Raw genomic sequence first — 19,771 nt, forward strand, 5'->3', positions numbered from 1 at the left:
ACCCACAGAGACAGCCAGAACAGCAATCACCAACTAAGAACAGTGCTGCGACCTTGCCAAGGACGTAAGGTAATCTCTGGGCTTCCAACCCTCGATGGCTTCCCACCGCTGGTCTGGAAAGCAGGCTGAAGCAAGGGGCAGAACAGAAGTCCTGCGCTCTAAGTTCCAGGTCTATCCAGTCAGATCTTTATTTGGCAATGAAAGGATGTTTTTGTAAATAGAATTTAATTTTCTAAATCAAGGAGTCTTTCTGATATACAAAGGTGAGAACTTATAGGCTAAAAGAGTATCAAGGGAGTTTCTACCCAACAGGAAACAGAATTTTGATAGATCAAAACTAAGGTAAGTGACATAAAAAAAAATAAAACAATGTCAGGTCTGCCCCTCATGGAGCTGAGACTCTAAAGTGTAGATCACAGGCACACACATGTAACAGCACGAAGGCGCATTCTGCTTTAGTTCCAGCTGTTTCACTTAGCAGTATGTCATAGACTATCCCATCCTTAGATAGTCTTCAAGAATATAATTTTTTTTTTTTTGAGACAGAGTCTCACTTTGTCACCCTTAGTAGAGTGCCCTGGCATCACAGCTCACAGCAACCTCAAACTCTTGGGCTCAAGCAATTCTCTCAGCTCAGCCTCTGAAGCAGCTGAGACTACAGGTACCTGCCACAGTGCCTGGCTATTTTTAGAGACAGGGTCTCATCCTGGCTAGGTCTTGAACCTGTGAGCTTAGGCAATCCACCTGCCTCAGGCTCCCAGTGTGCTGTGATTACAGAAGGAATATAATGTTTAATGACTGTGATACCCATAACATCTGCCCTCTAACAGATGCAACTCAAATGTTCACTCAGGCTATTGTTTTCCTACTTAGATATTATTTTTTAACCTAACACTATGTTTAATATGTAAATATAGGTATATTAATGCATCTGTAGATAATTATCATTATCATAAAAAGTAAATAGAAAATAGAAAAGTGATTTTTTTCCTTCTTATAAGTATCTTACATCCTATAAGTTCTTTTATTTTCTTTTACAGCATATTAACTATTGATTGGAGAAAATAATTTAATGAAATTAAACCATATAGTGGGTAAAAAGTAGTTAAGTTTAGCTTGATATATAGAAATTGTTTATTTAAATCAAGAACCATGTAACAGCCCTGAATGCAATTCCAACAAACGGCATCTCTGTATCCTCTCACTCCAAGTTGAAGTCTCAACATAGAACAAATACTTGCCAAAGTGGAAGCTGGAGCTCTGCCATCACATTGGGAGGAGAAGGCTTATCTTGGCCTTCACCTAAAACAGGGCAAGAGTCCTACCTTTTGCAGAAATCTTCACCATGGATAACAGTAAATTTCACAATTTTCTCTACTTCTGGTGCAGTGAGGCTACCTAATGACCAGCAATGTGGAGGAGGAAGGACTGCCAGGGATAAGCTAAAGTAATTGAAAGATTCTTTAGAATTCAGAGCAGAAGCACGAATGTAAAAATTCCTGAGCTTTTGCCTCTACTCAGCTCACAAGGAAAGGAAGGGCGAGAGACAAGTGAAAGTGATGAGGGCGCTGGAGTTCAGAGGTAAGCCTCGTTGGTTTGGGCGATGTCTGTTCCTATTGTTAGAACACCCCAGCACACTGCTGGCAACTCTCAAAATGAATATGACAAGTCTAACATGCAAGATTAATGCTCCTTCCTGCATCATGGGATGTTATAAATACAACTGTAGCTTTTTATAAACCGCCAAGTGGTATGCCACCCCATGGAAGGCAGATAAAGGAAACCCAAGAGAGACTCATTTTGAAAGAGGGAAAATAATGACATCATTGATCCATTTTAAATACATTTCAAAAAACACTTAGAAATGTTCACATACTATGAGAATACAGGAATTCTACAGCCCCAAACACAAATTGTGTATGTGGTAGGGGGCTATGCATACATCTGAGTGCATAAAAAAATCTTCTGAGAAATGACTTACAGATTTTACCTGTAGGGAAAAGAATACATACTATTATGGTGGTATTTTTAAGGTAAAAGTTAAGTCTTGCTCTAAATCCTTCATTTTCAAGCCCAGAACCATTTTTTTCCATAGCACAGGAGCCTGCGCCTTGCCTCCTACCTGTGCTGGTGCTGGGGCTGGGGCTGGCCTGGGTGGGGGGCGGGGGCTGCCCATCACTCAGCTGCTTCACGCGTTTGCGGTGGGACTTGCCGTTGGAATGGACCTGGGCCTGAGCTGCCGAGTTCAGCTGGATGTTGCACACCTCACAGAAGGAGAACAGAATTTTCTTTTTCTCTTTGTTCAGCTGGTCCTCAGGTCTGTCGTTCTTTATCCCCTTTTCATCAAAGCCCCGTAGAAAAGTTGCCATATTCATAATTCCATCTTCAAGGAGATTGTCAGGGCTTAAGGAGTATTTCATGTCTGAAAAACAACAACAACAAAAAAATACAAATGCTTATGAAATTAAATGTGCCTTTTTATTTTCTAATATGATTAAAATAATTTTTTTAATTGTATAGTTTAAGCTAAAAGTCCCCCAGCTACTCAGTGGTTACTCAGGAAAAAGTCAACAAAAGTATAATACCTAATATAATACCTAAGTATAATACCTAAGCAGGTGTGGTATTTGAACTTGAGTTCCTCTGTCTGGAGCACGTTATACCCCATCCTTGCCCACCCTTCATCTCCCACTCCCTTTGCCTCTTTTATTCCTCCCCACCCATGAGATCTTAACTAGCACATCACCCTGTCCAGGGAACTCATTCTGACCTGGACACAAGGCAGCATCTGGTTGAATGCTCACACAGACTACATGATCTCCCTCTATAGCGCCCATCGTGGTGAGCATATCACAGGTATTTGTGTAATTTATGTCTGTCTTCCCCTTGGAGTATAAGCTCTGTGAGGGCAGCAATCTTGTCTCTGGATATCCTTTAGTCCTAGAACTGCAGCTTTTACATAAAAGGCTTCCAAATACCCACTACAGGAAAGAATGAAGAATGTTATGAACCCAGAATTGTGACAATGTGTATGTATAAACACACACATGTACATAACCCTCACACACCTGCACACATGCAAACAGCCACATCCCCTAACTGCGGGGGAGGGAACAGAGACAGAAACGCAGTGTGTCTGCAACTTACATCGGGCTGTGCTCTACAGCCCACTAAGAGACGGCCAGTGGGAAGCCCGACATACTTTCTTACAGGTGTAGTGAAACAAATTGTTTTTAAGCTTCCAGATTAGTCCATAAACATCTATTTAATCTTTGATGAAGTCAAAATGCAGAGCATCTGAAATACAAAACAACAGAAACAGAACATTACGGTGAACCGGTAGTTGGAAAAGAACAAAGCAAAAGAAGACGTAATTTGGTTTAAGCGCTGATGTTTTTCTTCACTTATTTAGGTGAGCATATGTGAATGGATTATAACCTTAAGGAGGATTTCAAAGGAAGTTCTGAGAACCTTGAAACCCTTAGATGAGGAAGATTGACTTGGCCTTTTGTTTTGTTTAGGGTCACTTAAAATATGTACATTTTGGTAAATATCAGGATCACCAGAATTTTTATACTTATCTGTGTGACTGTGACAATGTTTTTGGTTTACAATATGAATTAAGAGACAGATATGCTCAAAGAAGAAGTGGGAAGAAATCTGGCAAAAATCAAGGGGAAAGCAGTTGGGCCGTGGTGAATAAGGCTGTTCCCTGAGGGCTAGAGAATTCGCGGGAATTTCTACCTAGGGTACAAACTCAGGGAGGTGAATAAACAGTTCTTTGGCTCTGAGTTGGCTTAGAGCTCTATAGAAAGGAAGGAACAATGAGAGAAGATATATGGAGTGTCTGACATGCCAAAAACATATGTGTATCTTCTTATTTACACCTATATGCCCAATTGTGAAGGTTGTTTGAATAGTGCCAATTTTTGTACATAAAACCCCTTTGTTTTATACAACACTTTATATGATATGACATCAAAGGGACTCTATCGTAAAATATTTTCCAAATGAATCTACTCCTTCTAACTCTCCACAAAGGCAGTTTTCATCCTTAAAATCTATTCACACTGTATAAATCAGGTTTAAACAGTTCCTATGGCTAAGCTACAGAAAATAATTCAGCTGTAATTGAAATGTGATTTGAACTACACATACATTTATATATTTGCTTTTATTTCTTAAATCCAAAATATTAACATATGCCATATTTTTCATAAAACTTTAGAAAATATCAGTGTCATACAAAAATTATGTTCAAATATATTAGCCTACATCCTCTCATAAATATTAAAATATATCATAAGAATTAACTGAGAAAAGATAAAGAGATAAGTAATTTTTTTTTTTTTTTTTTTAGAGACAGAGTCTCACTTTATCACCCTTGGTAGAGAGTGCCATGACATCACAGCTCACAGCAACCTCCAACTCCTGGGTTTAGGTGATTCTCTTGCCTCAGCCTCCCCAGTAGCTGGAACTACAGGTGCCTGCCACAACGCCCGGCTATTTTTTTTGTTGTTGCAGTTTGGCCAGGGCTGGGTTTGAACCCACCACCATTGGTATATGGGGCCAGCACCCTGCTCACTGAGCCACAGGCGCCACCCGAGATAAGTAATTTTTAAAGTGAGCTAAAATTAATATACTTTACCCTGTCTAGAAAATAAATCCTTTGCAAAATATTAAGAAAAGCCAATTAACTTTTAACCTTGCAAAGCCAGGCCAGGCACCATCTTAATCATTGAAACCTAGGTTTACATGTTGACTCAAGCGGCTAACGTGCCCGACTTAGCCAAGAAATGCTGACACTTCCATATGAAAATTCAACTTCTTTGGAGGTACTTGGCCTTGCCCATGCTGTGAGTAAACACAAGTTATTTCAGAGAAACGGGACATATATCATCATAATGTTCTGTTTTAAACTTGAAATCTAAAAAATAACTCTTTTGTTTTCAAGGTCTTATAATAGATTAAGCCAGCTCAGCTTACCTGCACTTTTCTGATTGCCATTTGTCCTTTAGAAATTACACTTTAAAGGGCTCGACTACAACTTGGACTCTACGTAACAAATGCAAATAATGTGACCCAATTGTGTGTACATTCATATCAATCTGAAATAATAATAAAGTAAAATAAAAGTTAAACTTTATTCAAGTATATATATAAAAAATATATATTTTAAGTAGAAAGAAATCTTCAAAATAAAATGAATGTCTCTTCTAGAATTCTCCTGTAACCCTTCGGAGTACCAGTACCCTTCATAATCTGTTATCCTATTTTACCTTCTCCTAGAGTTGCTCTCTCTTACAGATGACCTTCCAAGCCCCCATACTACCTTTATTGGTCACTCCAGTGAGGGTTCAATGCCTAGGGATGGAGTATGCATTCTGTCTACCAAATCTCAACTGCTTAGTTCTACTCCTGGCTTCATACTTCCTTCCCCCTCAAGGGAAAAACAAGGTCAGGTCCCATTAATGGGCACTTGAAAACAGAGTTTAGTTCCAGAGGTCTTGGTAAAAAGGACCTAGAAGTGGTAGAGAGGCAAGATACGAAAATCTCAAAATCCACTTTGGCCTGAAATGATATAATTTCTAGATTGTGAATGTGATAACATTTATAATAGCAAATTTCTGGCTAAGGGGAAAGTAGCAGTGAGTTTAAATGGGAGAAGAGAGAAAAATCTCACTTTCTATTTTAAAGTTCTTTATCGGACTATCTTAAATTATATGCTTCCCTGGTATGCAGCAGGAGGAGCAGCAGGGATGTTTGATTCTGAACAGAGCAGTGGGCAGTATTCTACTTTGGACCACCAAGAATTAGGGTAAGAAAAGTTGGAATAATTAGACTAATATTTTATGCTATTTTTGCATAATTTTATCAGATTAGATGACCAATGACTTAATATTATGAAAGAAGATTTTGGTGTAGGTGAAGAAATGAGAAAAGGTTGATCCTTGAGTTGCTGCTTTTGGGGAGAAGAGCTGATGGATCCAAAATGGACAGTGAAGGTCTACGGAAGTGATTTTAAATAACCAGGAGGTGCTTCATCAGGAAAATTTTCCAATATAACAACTTTCCCTAGAACTGTCCTTGATCTACACAGTTATTTATTTTTTTTTAAGTAATAATTTGAGAATAACAGGAAACTGACTCAGAGGTAAAGACACCTCTGTTGTACATGTAGAGGAATACTCTCTTTGAACGGAGTGGCCATATCAGATGGAGAACAGGGAAGGAGGCTGCCTCCCTTCTAATGTGTGAAAAGGCTCTGTCTCCACTGTGTGGGTTTATTATATCATTCCACAAAACAAGTCAGTTTCATCCACTTCCCATTCATTCCTCATCCCCTAACAACCCAGCTCACAATTCCTTTCCAAATGTAGTGCTTGTCTTTGAAAGTCATTATGAACATTCCCTAACTGCCCGTCCTAGCCCCTCACTCTCCTTCAAACTCACGATGGTCTTCTTGCCAGGGCCTCTCCTGCATCTGCACTCCTGAAGCATAAGGCCAGCATGACACATGCCCTTGAATTACTATTTTAATTTCTTATATAGTTTTATTACATTTATATAGTGTATTTGCTTGTTCATTTCAGTAAATTTTTATTGACTATGCAGGCAGAGGGCTGGACATCAGGAGGCAACAGTGAACAGGGTAGATGAAATGCCTGAGGGCGCCCTACAGGCTTATGAGAAATACAGAGGAAAAAAACAAGAAATTATAGCACAGCACAATGAATACTTGGGAAATATTTTCTTTCTTTGCTAGATTTCAAGCTCCTTGAGTATAAAACCTATGGTTTATTCACCTTTGTGTTTTCAGCATCTAAGGTTATGTTTAGTACAAAACGGGCCCTTAAGAAATACTGGCTGGGTGGCACCTGTGGCTCAAGGAGTAGGGTGCTGGTCCCATATGCCAGAGGTGGCGGGTTCAAACCCAGCCCTGGCCAAAAACCAAAAAATAAAAAGAAATACTGGCTGAATAAATAAATGCATTGTATTTCTGAGGGGGTGTGCTGGGCATGTGGTGTGTGGGGGGTAGGTGTGGTTGTGTGTGGGGTGTATGTAGTAAGTGGCGTGGATATATGTGTGGTGTGGGGGCCACGAGTGTAGTGTGTTTGGTGTATATGGTGTGTGGGTTTTGTGTGAGATATGTATTTTTGAAAGCACATGTATGGTGTGTGGGGTGTAGTGTTTGCAATATATGCAGTATGTGATGTGTGTAGTGTGAGGTGTTTGTGGTAAGTGGTGTGGCATGTGTGGGGTATGTGCATATGATGTGTTTGGTGTATGTGGTGTGTGGTTTGTGTTGTGTACTGTGTATGTGGTGTGGGGGTGTGTGTGCTGTGTGTGATGTATGTTGTGTGTGGGGGGTGGGATGTGTGTGATAAATGCGGTGGGGGGATGTGGGATGTATGTGGTGTGGGGAATGTGAGGGATGTGTGTGTATGTATGTGGTATGTGGGTGTGTGTGTGTAGTACTGGTGGTGAACACATTAACCAACGTCAATGTTTTCTAATCATTTTAGCTTTTATGAGGGATTAGTACACAGCTGTCCGCATCTTGCAATTAGGACAATAACAGTGCAGTCCCCAAGGAAAAAAAGCTACCACTCACTTGCAAACTGAAACCCCAACTGTTTAGGAGAAAGGCATTCATCCTTTAATTAAAAATAAAGCTTGAAGTTCAACTTCTGTTGCAGTAGGTCACACACTAACGTGTGCCAAAATCCATGTGATATTAGCTCTGTCCTGTAATCAACTTTCACAAGGAAGGGAGCACTAGATATGGTGAGAAGGTTAAATACTTTGTGAAGATTAAAACACAACAATGAAGAACATGCAGCGCTCTGACACGGATTCTTGCCCACTTAACTATGTTGAGACTGCCTGACACTGTCTTAAACTTCTACTTCAAAGAGGTAAAATGTTGAGTTCCTAAGTACCAGGCTACAAACAATTTCTTTCCCCAAAATAGAGTTTTGGAGAAAATGAAGATGTCAATAGAGCATGGGCATTTTGTTGCACGTTTCAGTATTTATTTCACAATAGCATCCAGATATGGGAGGCTGTATGTGATTCAAGTCAACTAGTGTTTACTCATTGATTAAGCAATGACTATATGTATCACTCCATCCTTGGCCCTCTGGTGGCTATGATGACTAAGAAAATGTATAAAATAAAGAACATTAAAAATTAAAAAGCCTATAAACTAGTAAGAGGCAATCATTCTTCAGAAGAGTAACTATGAAGAATTTTTAGCATAATTGTCCCTAAAGTACATTGAACATACTTTCAAAGCATTTTTGCTTTATTATATTGGAATTAAATTATTCCTTAGTATTTGATTTCATGACTGGACTGTTCATCTGTCTCATTTCACACACACAGCCCCCCAGTCACCTACTGACACTGTGTTGAGTGCTAGTAAAACAGATTTTAATGGTGTCCCCTGGTCTAGTGTGAATCCCAAGAGATTTTGACACCTTCTCAGATGGCTGAGTAAGAAAAACTGACATTTTAAATGCTTCCAGTAGTTTGTTTCCCTCGAGGAAAAGTTTTCAACTCAGCTTTGAGGGCACTCTGTTTCTTTGTTTAGGGAAACATCTTAGAGAATCTTTCTACTACATGAAGGTAAAGTGTACGCTCTATTCTGTAATGGAGACTCTGGAGATAATATGGCTCCAAGGAACTTAATTTATTTTCCATAATCATACAAAAAGTTGTCTTCACTGTGGCACAGCTGCCTCTCTGTAAATTATGTTTTCTTTCACAAAATATTTCTTTCTTGTAAGTGGATTTAAATTGTATTGTCCCTGAAAGTGTTTGTTAGATCCTGGGAGAGGAACATACTTTCTTGTTCAAGCAGTTAACCATAGGCGATCAGCAGGGACTGAGGCTTATAGGGAGGATGTAAATACATCTCAGGGAAACATCTCAGAGGATCTTTCTACTACATGAAGGAAAAGCACATACTCTATTCTGTAGATAATATGGCTCCAAGGAACTTGGAAATACATCTTCCTTTAAGAACAGATGGAACACCCTGGGACTGCTGAAGCTCAAACTGGACTATACTATATAAGCCCCATATGGAAGGTCCTTCCAAATTGAATAAACCCAATTTGAGGAAAACACTGATGTTGTTCTGAACTTTCCTAAGGACTAAAGGGAAAGGCTACACCTCTGTGGATAGGTGTAGGAAGGAAGAGATGTTTCAACCATTGCTTTTACCAAATGATTCACAGTGGGCAGGAAATGGACACTCAGAGACCATGAGACTGGATCTGGGCCTTGGGGACAAGAGGCCTATGACCCAGATAGGAGAGACTTGTTGCAGGCATTTCTGGTAAGCTGACCCCTGAAACACAGTGAAGGCCTGGGGCTGGGCAGAGAGAACTCTGCATGGTGCGAGCACCTGACGAGGGCTTTCATCTGTGAACTCAGGGAACCTCTAGATCTATCTAAGCTACAATTATTGAGTTCTCCTCTTATACACGTCTTCCTGTTTTTTTCAATCTCTAAGTAATCAGAAAATTCATGCAAACATCACAGCAAATCTTCCTATTATTGTGGGCAATTATGCCAGAGCCTGGGGTGGCAGCTAGGATGAAAGGCAAATATGAGAGTGTAGCAGTGGTGGGCTGAAGGATGCTGGTGACCAACAAGCAAGGGGAAGGCAGCGGTCCAGAACCAGGCAGCTGGTTAAGATGTTGAGCATCAACTGGCTTGGGACATCTCAGGGACTCAAAAAATGCTCAGGAAGGGCAAACTAATAAAATACTGGAATTCTTGCATCAAGTAGAGATTTGAACTATTTTTTTAATTAGTTAATAAGATATATGATGGGTAAATAGGTGGGGACATCTGAGTTACCTAAATGTAAATAACATAGGTTATCTTATTCTCATTATCATAAAATAGATTCAAAAACAGTTACGTCTAGCATTTAGAAGGTGCTCCAAAAATCTTTGACAAAATGAAGTAAGTACAGTAATTAATTCAGATGTAGTTCAGCTTCAGCCAAAAGCTAATAGTTAATTTGTCTTTGGTCTTCAGAAAGCTCAGTGGCTGAATGTCAATGCAGATCAATGTTTGTTCCCTGGAATTCTTGATTTTCAAAGTACTCCACGTTAGTATAACATATAAATAACATAATAATGTCAATAATTAGAATAAGGAATGAATTTTGTTCTTAATGTCAGTATATCAATTGTATATGTACATTTCAGATAAAAGTAGGAGTAAAAGTATTCTTTTGTATGCTTAACACATTGAGATTCTATGAGTAGAAGAAAAATGTTTATATCAATTGTATATGTTCATTTCAGATAAAAGTAGGAGTAAAAATATTATTCTGTATGCTCAATTCATTGAGATTCTATGATTAGAAGGAAAATTGTATGTTTCTTATTATAACAATAAATCATTGCAATAATTAATGTTAATTATGAAAGCTATTAATTTCATGTTACAAGCAATACTAAAAATTTTCAATCAGTTAAATAGAAAAATAGATTGACAGTTAAATAAAGAACTATAGAACTATCTATAATACCTATTGAGAGAAACACATACTTATTGTGAGACAAATATTTATAATCAGTTAAATAATACTAAGATAGAAATTAGATTATAGCATAATTCCAATCTTTGTAGAATTACAGGTTGTGCTAACTTTCATGTTATTAATAAATAACTTTTAAACAATATATTTAATTTTATTAGAGCATGAACATTTATTTCTAGAAAAAAAGAATCATTTAGGAAGGTGAGTTAAAAGCAAAAGACCAGCTTTGCTATCTCAAATTATTACCTCAAGGAGATAAGTAATTCTTAAACACATATTACGATACATTTTTCTATTTTCTTATGTGAAATGTTATTTTTAAAGATGGAATTAGGCTTTATTCTTAGTCAAATGTTGGTTTTAATACATGGCTTTTGGTATTCAACCAGAATGCGTATATGATACATCTCCAGTTGTAAGAAAAAGCAATGTTTACAGTGTGGGATCCACAGTCTTCTTCAATGAAGAAATATAGATTCCATTCACTCTCTGCTCTGCCTGGCACCACTGCACAGCAAGAGACAGCAGCAGAGCACAAGAGAGTGAACTTCAAAACATAACCCAGCGTAAAGACCTGAGAAAGGGCAGATATCACAGCCCTGTTCCTGCCACTGCCATTGCCAGGGCAGGAGTGCAACCATGAACACTTTCCTAAGAGGACCTTCGCAGATCAACAGCTGAGCTTTCCTGGAAGGCAGTAACACACTCCCCTACCTGCTGTTGAACCTTCTAAGAGTGGAAGGGAACCACGAGCAATTGAATTCATAGGATTCTCAAGTCATCTTTAAAAATGTACAAATAAGAATGATATTTTCTGGCTTTGCTATGTAGGAAAGAATAGGTAGAGTCAATTAAAGACAACATATTACCCACCCTAGTTTTATTTCCAGTCATAGTCTCTTTATTCTATCTAGACACACTTTTACAGTTATTGCATTTTTATTCATTATAAAATTAATTTAAATCATTCTAAAAATTTTGAAAAATACAAAAGTAAAAATAAAGATTGGAGGAAAATTCTCCAGATTCCTTACAAAGTTAACCATATTTTGTTATGTTTATTTCTAGTCATTTTTGTTTTTAGTTGACACATAAGACTTGTTTGTGTTTATTTTCAATCTTTTTTGTTTATAATTAACAAATAATAATAGCTTGTTTATTTCTGTCCTTTCTAAAGGCATATATTGTTTTCACAGAGTTCTAGTTAAATGGCAGATACTTGCTAAGAGTTGAAACATACAAATATATTATCGTTGAGCTCTTACATTGATATGTTTACCTACAATTTCATTAACAAGAGGTTGATATTTTCTCTCTGGTACGGATCAAAAGCAACTGTGACAAGTGTTCCGAAGAAGAGACACAGTGCAGTGAATAGACAGGGGCTGCCATGGGCAGGGTTATCCAACAGGAGATAAAGTTCAAATTAAGAGGCCAGACATGGTGGCTCACACCTGTAATCCCAGCACTCTGGAAGCCTGAGGTAAGTGGATTGCTTGAGCTCAGGAGTTTGAGACCAGCTGGAACAAGAGCGAGGCCCCATCTCTAAAAAATTGCTGGGTATTGTGGCAGGTGCCTATAGTCCCAACTACTAGGGAGGCTGAGACAAGAAGATCCCTTGAGCCCAAGAGTTTGAGGTTGCTATGAGCTATGATGCTACAGCCCTCTACTGAAGGTGACAAAATAAGACTCTGTCTAAAAAAAAAAAAATTAACAGCTAAAAGACAAATAGGAGTAGATGGAAGAACATTCCAGGCAAAGGAGATCCCATATGCAAAGGTTCAGAAGCAAGAGGAAGAACGGCAGGGGTGACAAATTCAAAGCAGCCCAGTCCACCCAGAGCAGACAGGGAAGGGGGAATGAGATGTGAGAAAGGGCAGCAGAGCAGGGCCGGGGCCAGTAATGCCTTCGCAGGCCAAGGGGACATGTTGGTTTAGGGAAGGTCAGAAGTGCCTTAAACTTAGGGCCTGATACGATCAGCTTTGAGTTGTGAAAAAGTCACAGTATGGGTATGAGAGATAAGGGCTGTGCAAATTAGCTTGATTTAGCCATTCTACACCATTTATCACATGTCCAAAAAATGACTCGTATATGAAAACTTCTTCAAACCAACAAGACAGACAACCAAATAGAAAAATGAACAAAAGTCTTCAATGCAGAAAAGATAATACCCACATAGCAAATACACATATGGAAAGGAACTCAATTTCATTAGACATTAGGGAAATGCAAATTAAAACCACAGTGTAATACCACTACTCTTACCAGAATGGTCAAAATGAAAACAACAGAAAATACAAAGTATTTGATGAAGATGTGGAGCCACCAAAGCTTATACACACTGGTGGAAGTATAAACTAGTACAGCCACTCAGGAAGACTGGATAACTACTAAGCTGAGCACATGCATAGCTCTTGTAAGACCCAGCAATTTCATTCTTAGGTATCTTGTACCTAACAGAAAAGTACAGATGTGTTCACCAAATGGACACATGTTCTCTAGAATGTTCATAGAAGCACTACTCACAATAGTTCCAAATGTCTGTCATCATTAGAATAGGTAAATACATTATTACATTAATCCCCATAAGAGAATGACATGTAGCAACAATAATGAATGAATCACTACTACATGAAACAACATGGGTGAATGTCAAGAATAATACTGAGAGGGGAGGGAGACAAGATGGCGGACTGAAGCCAGCTTTCAACAAAGGCTCCCGTCCAGAAGGAGAGTTAAGGGACAGGAATTTAGTAAGTATCCTGGTGGACTTGAGCCTCACCAAGAGAGAAGGCTGAAGAACGCACATCAACACCGCTGAGGCAAGTTGTGATCACAAGGACGCAAACAAAAGGTACAAAATCCACCACCAAGCGGACGGGAGTCCCCCTCCCCCATGAGACCGGCTCTAGAGCCCCACAATTTAACAAGCGGGCAGAAATTAAAGCCCCTCCCACTACACTCCACGGGAGAGACCTTCTAAAAACTGGACCTACCTCACCTACTGGGGTGCCGTGGCATTCTCCTGCCGGACATAGGGCTGAATAAAACTTTGGGAATCCTTTGCCGGCAACCCTGAATCCCCGGCGCTCCCCTCCCGCCCACTGAGGTCTGGAGGCCTGTCCCCCAGAACTTCGGATCCTTGGGTGATTTCTCAAGGGGAGTGGACAGTCCCCGAGTTGCGACTGGTCAGCATTGACTCTGAGGCGCGCCGAGTGAGGAGAGGGCACCGGGCTGAGGGAGAGTCACGCCTCGCGGCACTTCCCTGCGGTGCAGTGCAGCAACCCTCCCCGGGCATACGGGGCCCAAGACTGAATCAGACTCTGGCCTCCCCGCTGAGAGCTGAGAACCCCTACTCTCACTCGGGGTCTGAGGGCCTATCCCCCAGGAGTTCGGCTCCTTGGGTGATTTCTCGAGGGGAGTGCACAGTGCCTGAGCTGCGTCAGGTCAGCGCTGACTCTGGGACACGTGAGCGAGGAGAGGGCACTCCGCTGAGGGGAAATCAAGCCTTGGCGGCACTTCCCTGCCGTGCAGTGCAGGAGCCCTCCCCGGACCGTAGTATTGCGTGAAACTGAATGAAACTCTAGCTTCCCCCCGCCCCACTCCCAATCCGGGTCTGGGGGCCCATCCCCCAAGAGTTCTGATTCTTGGGGGATCTCTTAAGGGGTGTGGACCCAGCACAAACTGCGGCCGCTCAGTGCTGACTCTGGGGCGCGGGACAGAGGAGAAAAGGGTCGCCTGAGTGCCCACACCAGAGCAGCGGTTCCCTGGAGGCAGATCAACAGCCGTTTTTTCTTTAACGGCAGAACGCTCACTTCTGGATATTCTGAGGCCACACCCCCTGTCTCCCTGGGCAACCAGAGGAGGCCACCCAGTGACACGGCTCACAAACCCAGAAGCCTCCAGAGCGGGGCCGACCCAGAGAGGTGTTCAGACGCAATTCTCCAGCAGCAAAGACGTTTGAACTCAAAACAGCCCGTCTCCTGTAGGCGACGACAGGAACAGAGACAGAACCTCACAAAGTTGTCTGTTCTGTTCTGTTCTGTTAGCAGCATCCATCAGGGACGGGGCTAAGCCTGAGTGAACACCTCCTTCCCATCACCTGCATCAAACACTCAAAGATGTCAGGCCCCATCTCCTCCTGCTAGATAGCGGCAGTCTGCGGGGGCCTGGCAGACTTCCTTGCGATTCAGGCAGGTGCAAACCCCTGGAGTGTCTGTTCACTGCAGGCAACTGGGTTAGCCATCTGCAGAGATACCAGTGACTGGGTCCGACGGAGGGGCAAAGTGGGGAAGGAGACGTCAACCTTCCCAGACTGCTCTGTTTGCGGGGTGGCTCCTCCTGACTCCACGCTGCACTGGGGTGAGCTGTCTCAGAGGAGTCACCAGGCCCCTGTGATCCAGTTCCCAGAGACCTCTTGAACCCTTCCACCTGAGACAAGTGCCGATTGAGACAGTTGATTCGGACCTTTTGAACTGGGCTAATAGACTGAGGACTTTTCAGGCGGTGCCCTGGGTGTGCGATTGTAGGAAGGTTTGATTCTCCTTTTCCAACTGGGGCCAGAGGTGGGCAGGCGGGGTGACTTAATTGCTGATTTTTCCACACAGCTGAGACTTCAAGCCAGAGTAGAAGTTGCAATAGGATCGAACAGAAACCAGCTGAAAACAAGACAGAACCACTTTGCTCCACCACACCAGACAGGGCCCCAGTTTCTCAGGCCACAACACTGTACAGGCCCTCGATAAAACCCCAGGGGAAAAACCAAAGGGAGTAAACCATGGGGCGGAATCAGCGGAAAAACTCTGGTAACATGAATAACCAGAATAGATCAACCCCCCCAAGAAAAGATACGGCAGATGTGATTGAAGATCCCATTCATAAACAACTGGCTGAGATGTCAGAAGTCGAATTCAGAATTTGGTTTGCAGACAAGATTAATAAAATGGAATTAGGAATTCGAGGAGAAATTCAAAAACTGTCTCAAGAATTTAACGAATTTAAAGACAAAACCACCAAAGACTTAGACACACTGAAACAAGAACTTACAGCCCTCAAAGATATGAAAAATACAGTAGAATCCCTCAGTAACAGAATGGAGCAAGCAGAAGAAAGGATTTCTGACATTGAAGATAAAGTCTTCGAACGCTCCCAATCTCTCAAAGAGGAAGAGAAATGGAGAGCAAAAACGGATCACTCACTCAGAGAGCTCTCAGATAATTCGAAAAAAAATAACATAAGGGTTATAGGAATTTCGGAGACTGATGAAGTGGCAGCCAAGGGCACAGAGGCCCTTCTACATGAAATTATGAAAGAAAATTTTCCAGACATGCCTAGAGAATCTGAAATTCAGATAGCAGACAGCTTCAGAACCCCAACACGATTCAACCCCAATAAGCCATCTCCCAGACATATCATAATTAGCTTCACTAAAGTTAACATGAAAGAGAAGATTCTCAAAGCAGCCCGGCGAAAGAAAACTATAACGTACAAAGGTAAGAATATTAGAATAACTGCAGATCTCTCTGCTGAAACTTTTCAAGCAAGAAGAGGCTGGTCATCAACTTTTAATCTCCTAAAGCAAAAAAACTTTCAACCCAGGATCTTGTATCCAGCTAAACTGAGTTTCATCTATGATGGAGAAATTAAATACTTCAATGACATTCATATGTTGAAAAAATTTGCCATAAGTAAACCAGCTCTTCAGGATGTTCTCAGACCTATCCTCCACAATGACCAACCCAATCCTATACCACAAAAGTAAACTCACTCAGAAACTTCGGATCAAACTCCAACTTCCACACTGGCGAAAGGATTAAAAATGTCCACTGGACCTTTGAAAAACTCGATACCCAAAATTCCACCAGACTTATCCTTACTCTCCATCAATGTGAATGGCTTAAACTGTCCTCTAAAGAGGCATAGGTTAGCTGACTGGATACAAAAACTTAAGCCAGATATTTGTTGCATACAAGAGTCACATCTCAACTTAAAAGACAAATACAGACTCAGGGTGAAAGGATGGTCATCCATATTTCAGGCAAATGGTAATCAGAAAAAAGCAGGTGTTGCAATTTTATTTGCAGATACAGTAGGCTTTAAACCATCAAAAGTAAGGAAGGACAAGAATGGTCACTTCATATTTGTTAAGGGTAATACTCAATATGACGAGATCTCTATTATTAATATCTATGCACCCAACCAGAATGCACCTCAATTTATAAGAGAAACTCTAACAGACATGAGTAACTTGATTTCCTCCAGCTCCATAATCGTTGGAGATTTCAACACTCCCTTGGCAGTGTTGGATCGATCCTCCAGAAAGAAGCTGAGCAAAGAAATCTTAGATTTAAACCTAACCATCCAATATTTAGATTTAGCAGACATCTACAGAACATTTCATCCCAACAAAACTGAATACACATACTTCTCATCAGCCCACGGAACTTACTCCAAAATTGATCACATTTTAGGTCACAAGTCTAACCTCAGTAAATTTAAAGGAATAGAAATTATTCCATGCATCTTCTCAGACCATCATGGAATAAAACTTGAATTGAGTAACAACAGGAATCTGCATACTCATACAAAAACATGGAAGTTAAATAACCTTATGCTGAATGATAGCTGGGTCAGAGATGAGATTAAGAAAGAAATCACCAATTTTTTGGAACAAAATGACAATGAAGACACAAACTATCAGAACCTCTGGGACACTGCAAAGGCAGTTCTAAGAGGGAAATTTATAGCACTGCAAGCCTTCCTCAAGAGAACGGAAAGAGAGGAAGTTAACAACTTAATGGGACATCTCACGCAACTGGAAAAGGAAGAACATTCCAACCCCAAACCCAGTAGAAGAAAAGAAATAACCAAAATTAGAGCAGAATTAAATGAAATTGAAAACAAAAGAATAATACAACAGATCAATAAATCAAAAAGCTGGTTTTTTGAAAAGGTCAATAAAATAGATAAACCTCTGGCCAACCTAATCAGGAAAAAAAGAGTAAAATCTCTAATATCATCAATCAGAAACAACAAAGACGAAATAACCACAGACTCATCAGAAATCCAAAAAATCCTTAATGAATATTACAAGAAACTTTATTCTCAGAAATATGAAAATCTGAAGGAAATAGACCGATACTTGGAAGCATGCCACCTTCCAAGACTTAACCAGAATCAAGTGGAAATGTTGAACAGACCCATATCAAGTTCAGAAATAGCATCAACTATACAAAACCTCCCTAAAAAGAAAAGCCCGGGACCAGATGGTTTCACGTCAGAATTCTACCAAACCTTTAAAGAGGAATTAGTACCTATATTACTCAACCTGTTCCAAAATGTAGAAAAAGAAGGAAGACTACCCAACACGTTCTATGAAGCAAATATCACCCTGATCCCCAAACCAGGAAAAGACCCAACAAGAAAAGAAAATTATAGACCAATATCACTAATGAATATAGATGCAAAAATATTCAACAAGATCCTAACAAACAGAATCCAGCAACACATCAAACAAATTATACATCATGACCAAGTTGGTTTTATCCCAGGGTCTCAAGGCTGGTTCAATATACGTAAATCTATCAATGTAATTCAGCACATAAACAAATTAAAAAACAAAGACCATATGATTCTCTCAATTGATGCAGAAAAAGCTTTTGATAATATCCAGCATCCCTTCATGATCAGAACACTCAAGAAAATTGGTCTAGAAGGGACTTTTCTTAAACTGATAGAGGCTATCTACAGCAAACCCACAGCCAATATCATATTGAATGGAGTTAAATTGGAATCATTTCCACTCAGATCAGGAACCAGACAAGGCTGCCCATTGTCTCCATTGCTTTTCAACATTGTAATGGAAGTTTTAGCCACCGCAATTAGGGAAGAAAAGGCGATCAAGGGTATCCATATAGGGTCAGAAGAGATCAAACTCTCGCTCTTCGCAGATGATATGATTGTGTATCTGGAAAACACTAGGGACTCTACTACAAAACTCCTAGAAGTGATCAAGGAATACAGCAGCGTCTCAGGTTACAAAATCAACATTCATAAATCGGTAGCCTTTATATACACCAACAACAGTCAAATTGAAAAAACAGTTAAGGACTCTATCCCATTCACAGTAGTGCCAAAGAAGATGAAATATTTGGGAATTTACCTAACAAAAGACGTGAAAGATCTCTATAAAGAGAACTATGAAACTCTAAGAAAAGAAATAGCTGAAAATGTTAACAAATGGAAAAACATACCATGCTCATGGCTAGGAAGAATCAACATTATCAAAATGTCCATACTACCCAAAGCAATATATAATTTCAACGCACTCCCTATTAAAGCTCCACTGTCATATTTTAAAGATCTTGAAAAAACATTACTTCGTTTTATATGGAATCAGAAAAAACCTCGAATAGCCAAGACATTACTCAGAAATAAAAACAAAACAGGAGGAATCACAGTACCAGACCTCAGACTTTATTACAAATCGATAGTGATCAAAACAGCATGGTATTGGCACAAAAACAGAGAAGTAGATATCTGGAATAGAATAGAGAACCAAGAGATGAATCCAGCTACTTACCGCTATTTGATTTTTGACAAGCCAATTAAAAACATTCAGTGGGGAAAAGATTCCCTATTTAACAAATGGTGCTGGGTGAACTGGCTGGCAACCTGCAGAAGACTGAAATTGGACCCACACCTTTCACCATTAACTAAGATAGACTCTCATTGGATTAAAGATTTAAACTTAAGACATGAAACTATAAAAATACTAGAGGAGAATGCAGGGAAAACCCTTGAAGAAATTGGTCTGGGTGAGTATTTCATGAGGAGAACCCCCCGGGCAATTGAAGCAGCTTCAAAAATACACTACTGGGACTTGATCAAACTGAAAAGCTTCTGCACAGCTAAGAACACAGTAAGCAGAGCAAGCAGACAGCCCTCGGAATGGGAGAAGATATTTGCAGGGTATAACTCTGACAAAGGTTTAATAACCAGAATCCACAGAGAACTCAAACGCATCAGCAAGAAAAAAACAAGGGATCCCATCGCAGGCTGGGCAAGGGATTTGAAGAGAAACTTCTCTGAAGAAGACAGGCGCACGGCCTTCAGACATATGAAAAAATGCTCATCATCTTTAATCATCAGAGAAATGCAAATCAAAACTACTTTGAGATATCATCTAACTCCAATGAGACTAGC

General features: G+C 40.2%; 1 protein-coding gene across 1 annotated transcript in view; it reads right to left on the reverse strand.

Moving 5' to 3' along the window:
• The window catches only part of ZNF385B (zinc finger protein 385B), a 459,310-nt gene that overhangs the window by 328,813 nt on the left and 110,726 nt on the right, over positions 1-19,771 (reverse strand). Inside the window, exons 3-4 of the mRNA XM_053596741.1 lie at positions 3,148-3,297; positions 2,123-2,422 (exon numbers count right to left, since the gene is read on the reverse strand). Of these exons, the coding sequence (XP_053452716.1) occupies positions 2,123-2,420 (298 nt within the window). The 5' untranslated portion in view covers positions 2,421-2,422; positions 3,148-3,297. The remainder of the gene's footprint in view (positions 1-2,122; positions 2,423-3,147; positions 3,298-19,771) is intronic.

The sequence above is a fragment of the Nycticebus coucang genome, chromosome 7 (genome assembly GCF_027406575.1).
Source record: "Nycticebus coucang isolate mNycCou1 chromosome 7, mNycCou1.pri, whole genome shotgun sequence".
Classification (NCBI taxonomy): domain Eukaryota; kingdom Metazoa; phylum Chordata; class Mammalia; order Primates; family Lorisidae; genus Nycticebus; species Nycticebus coucang.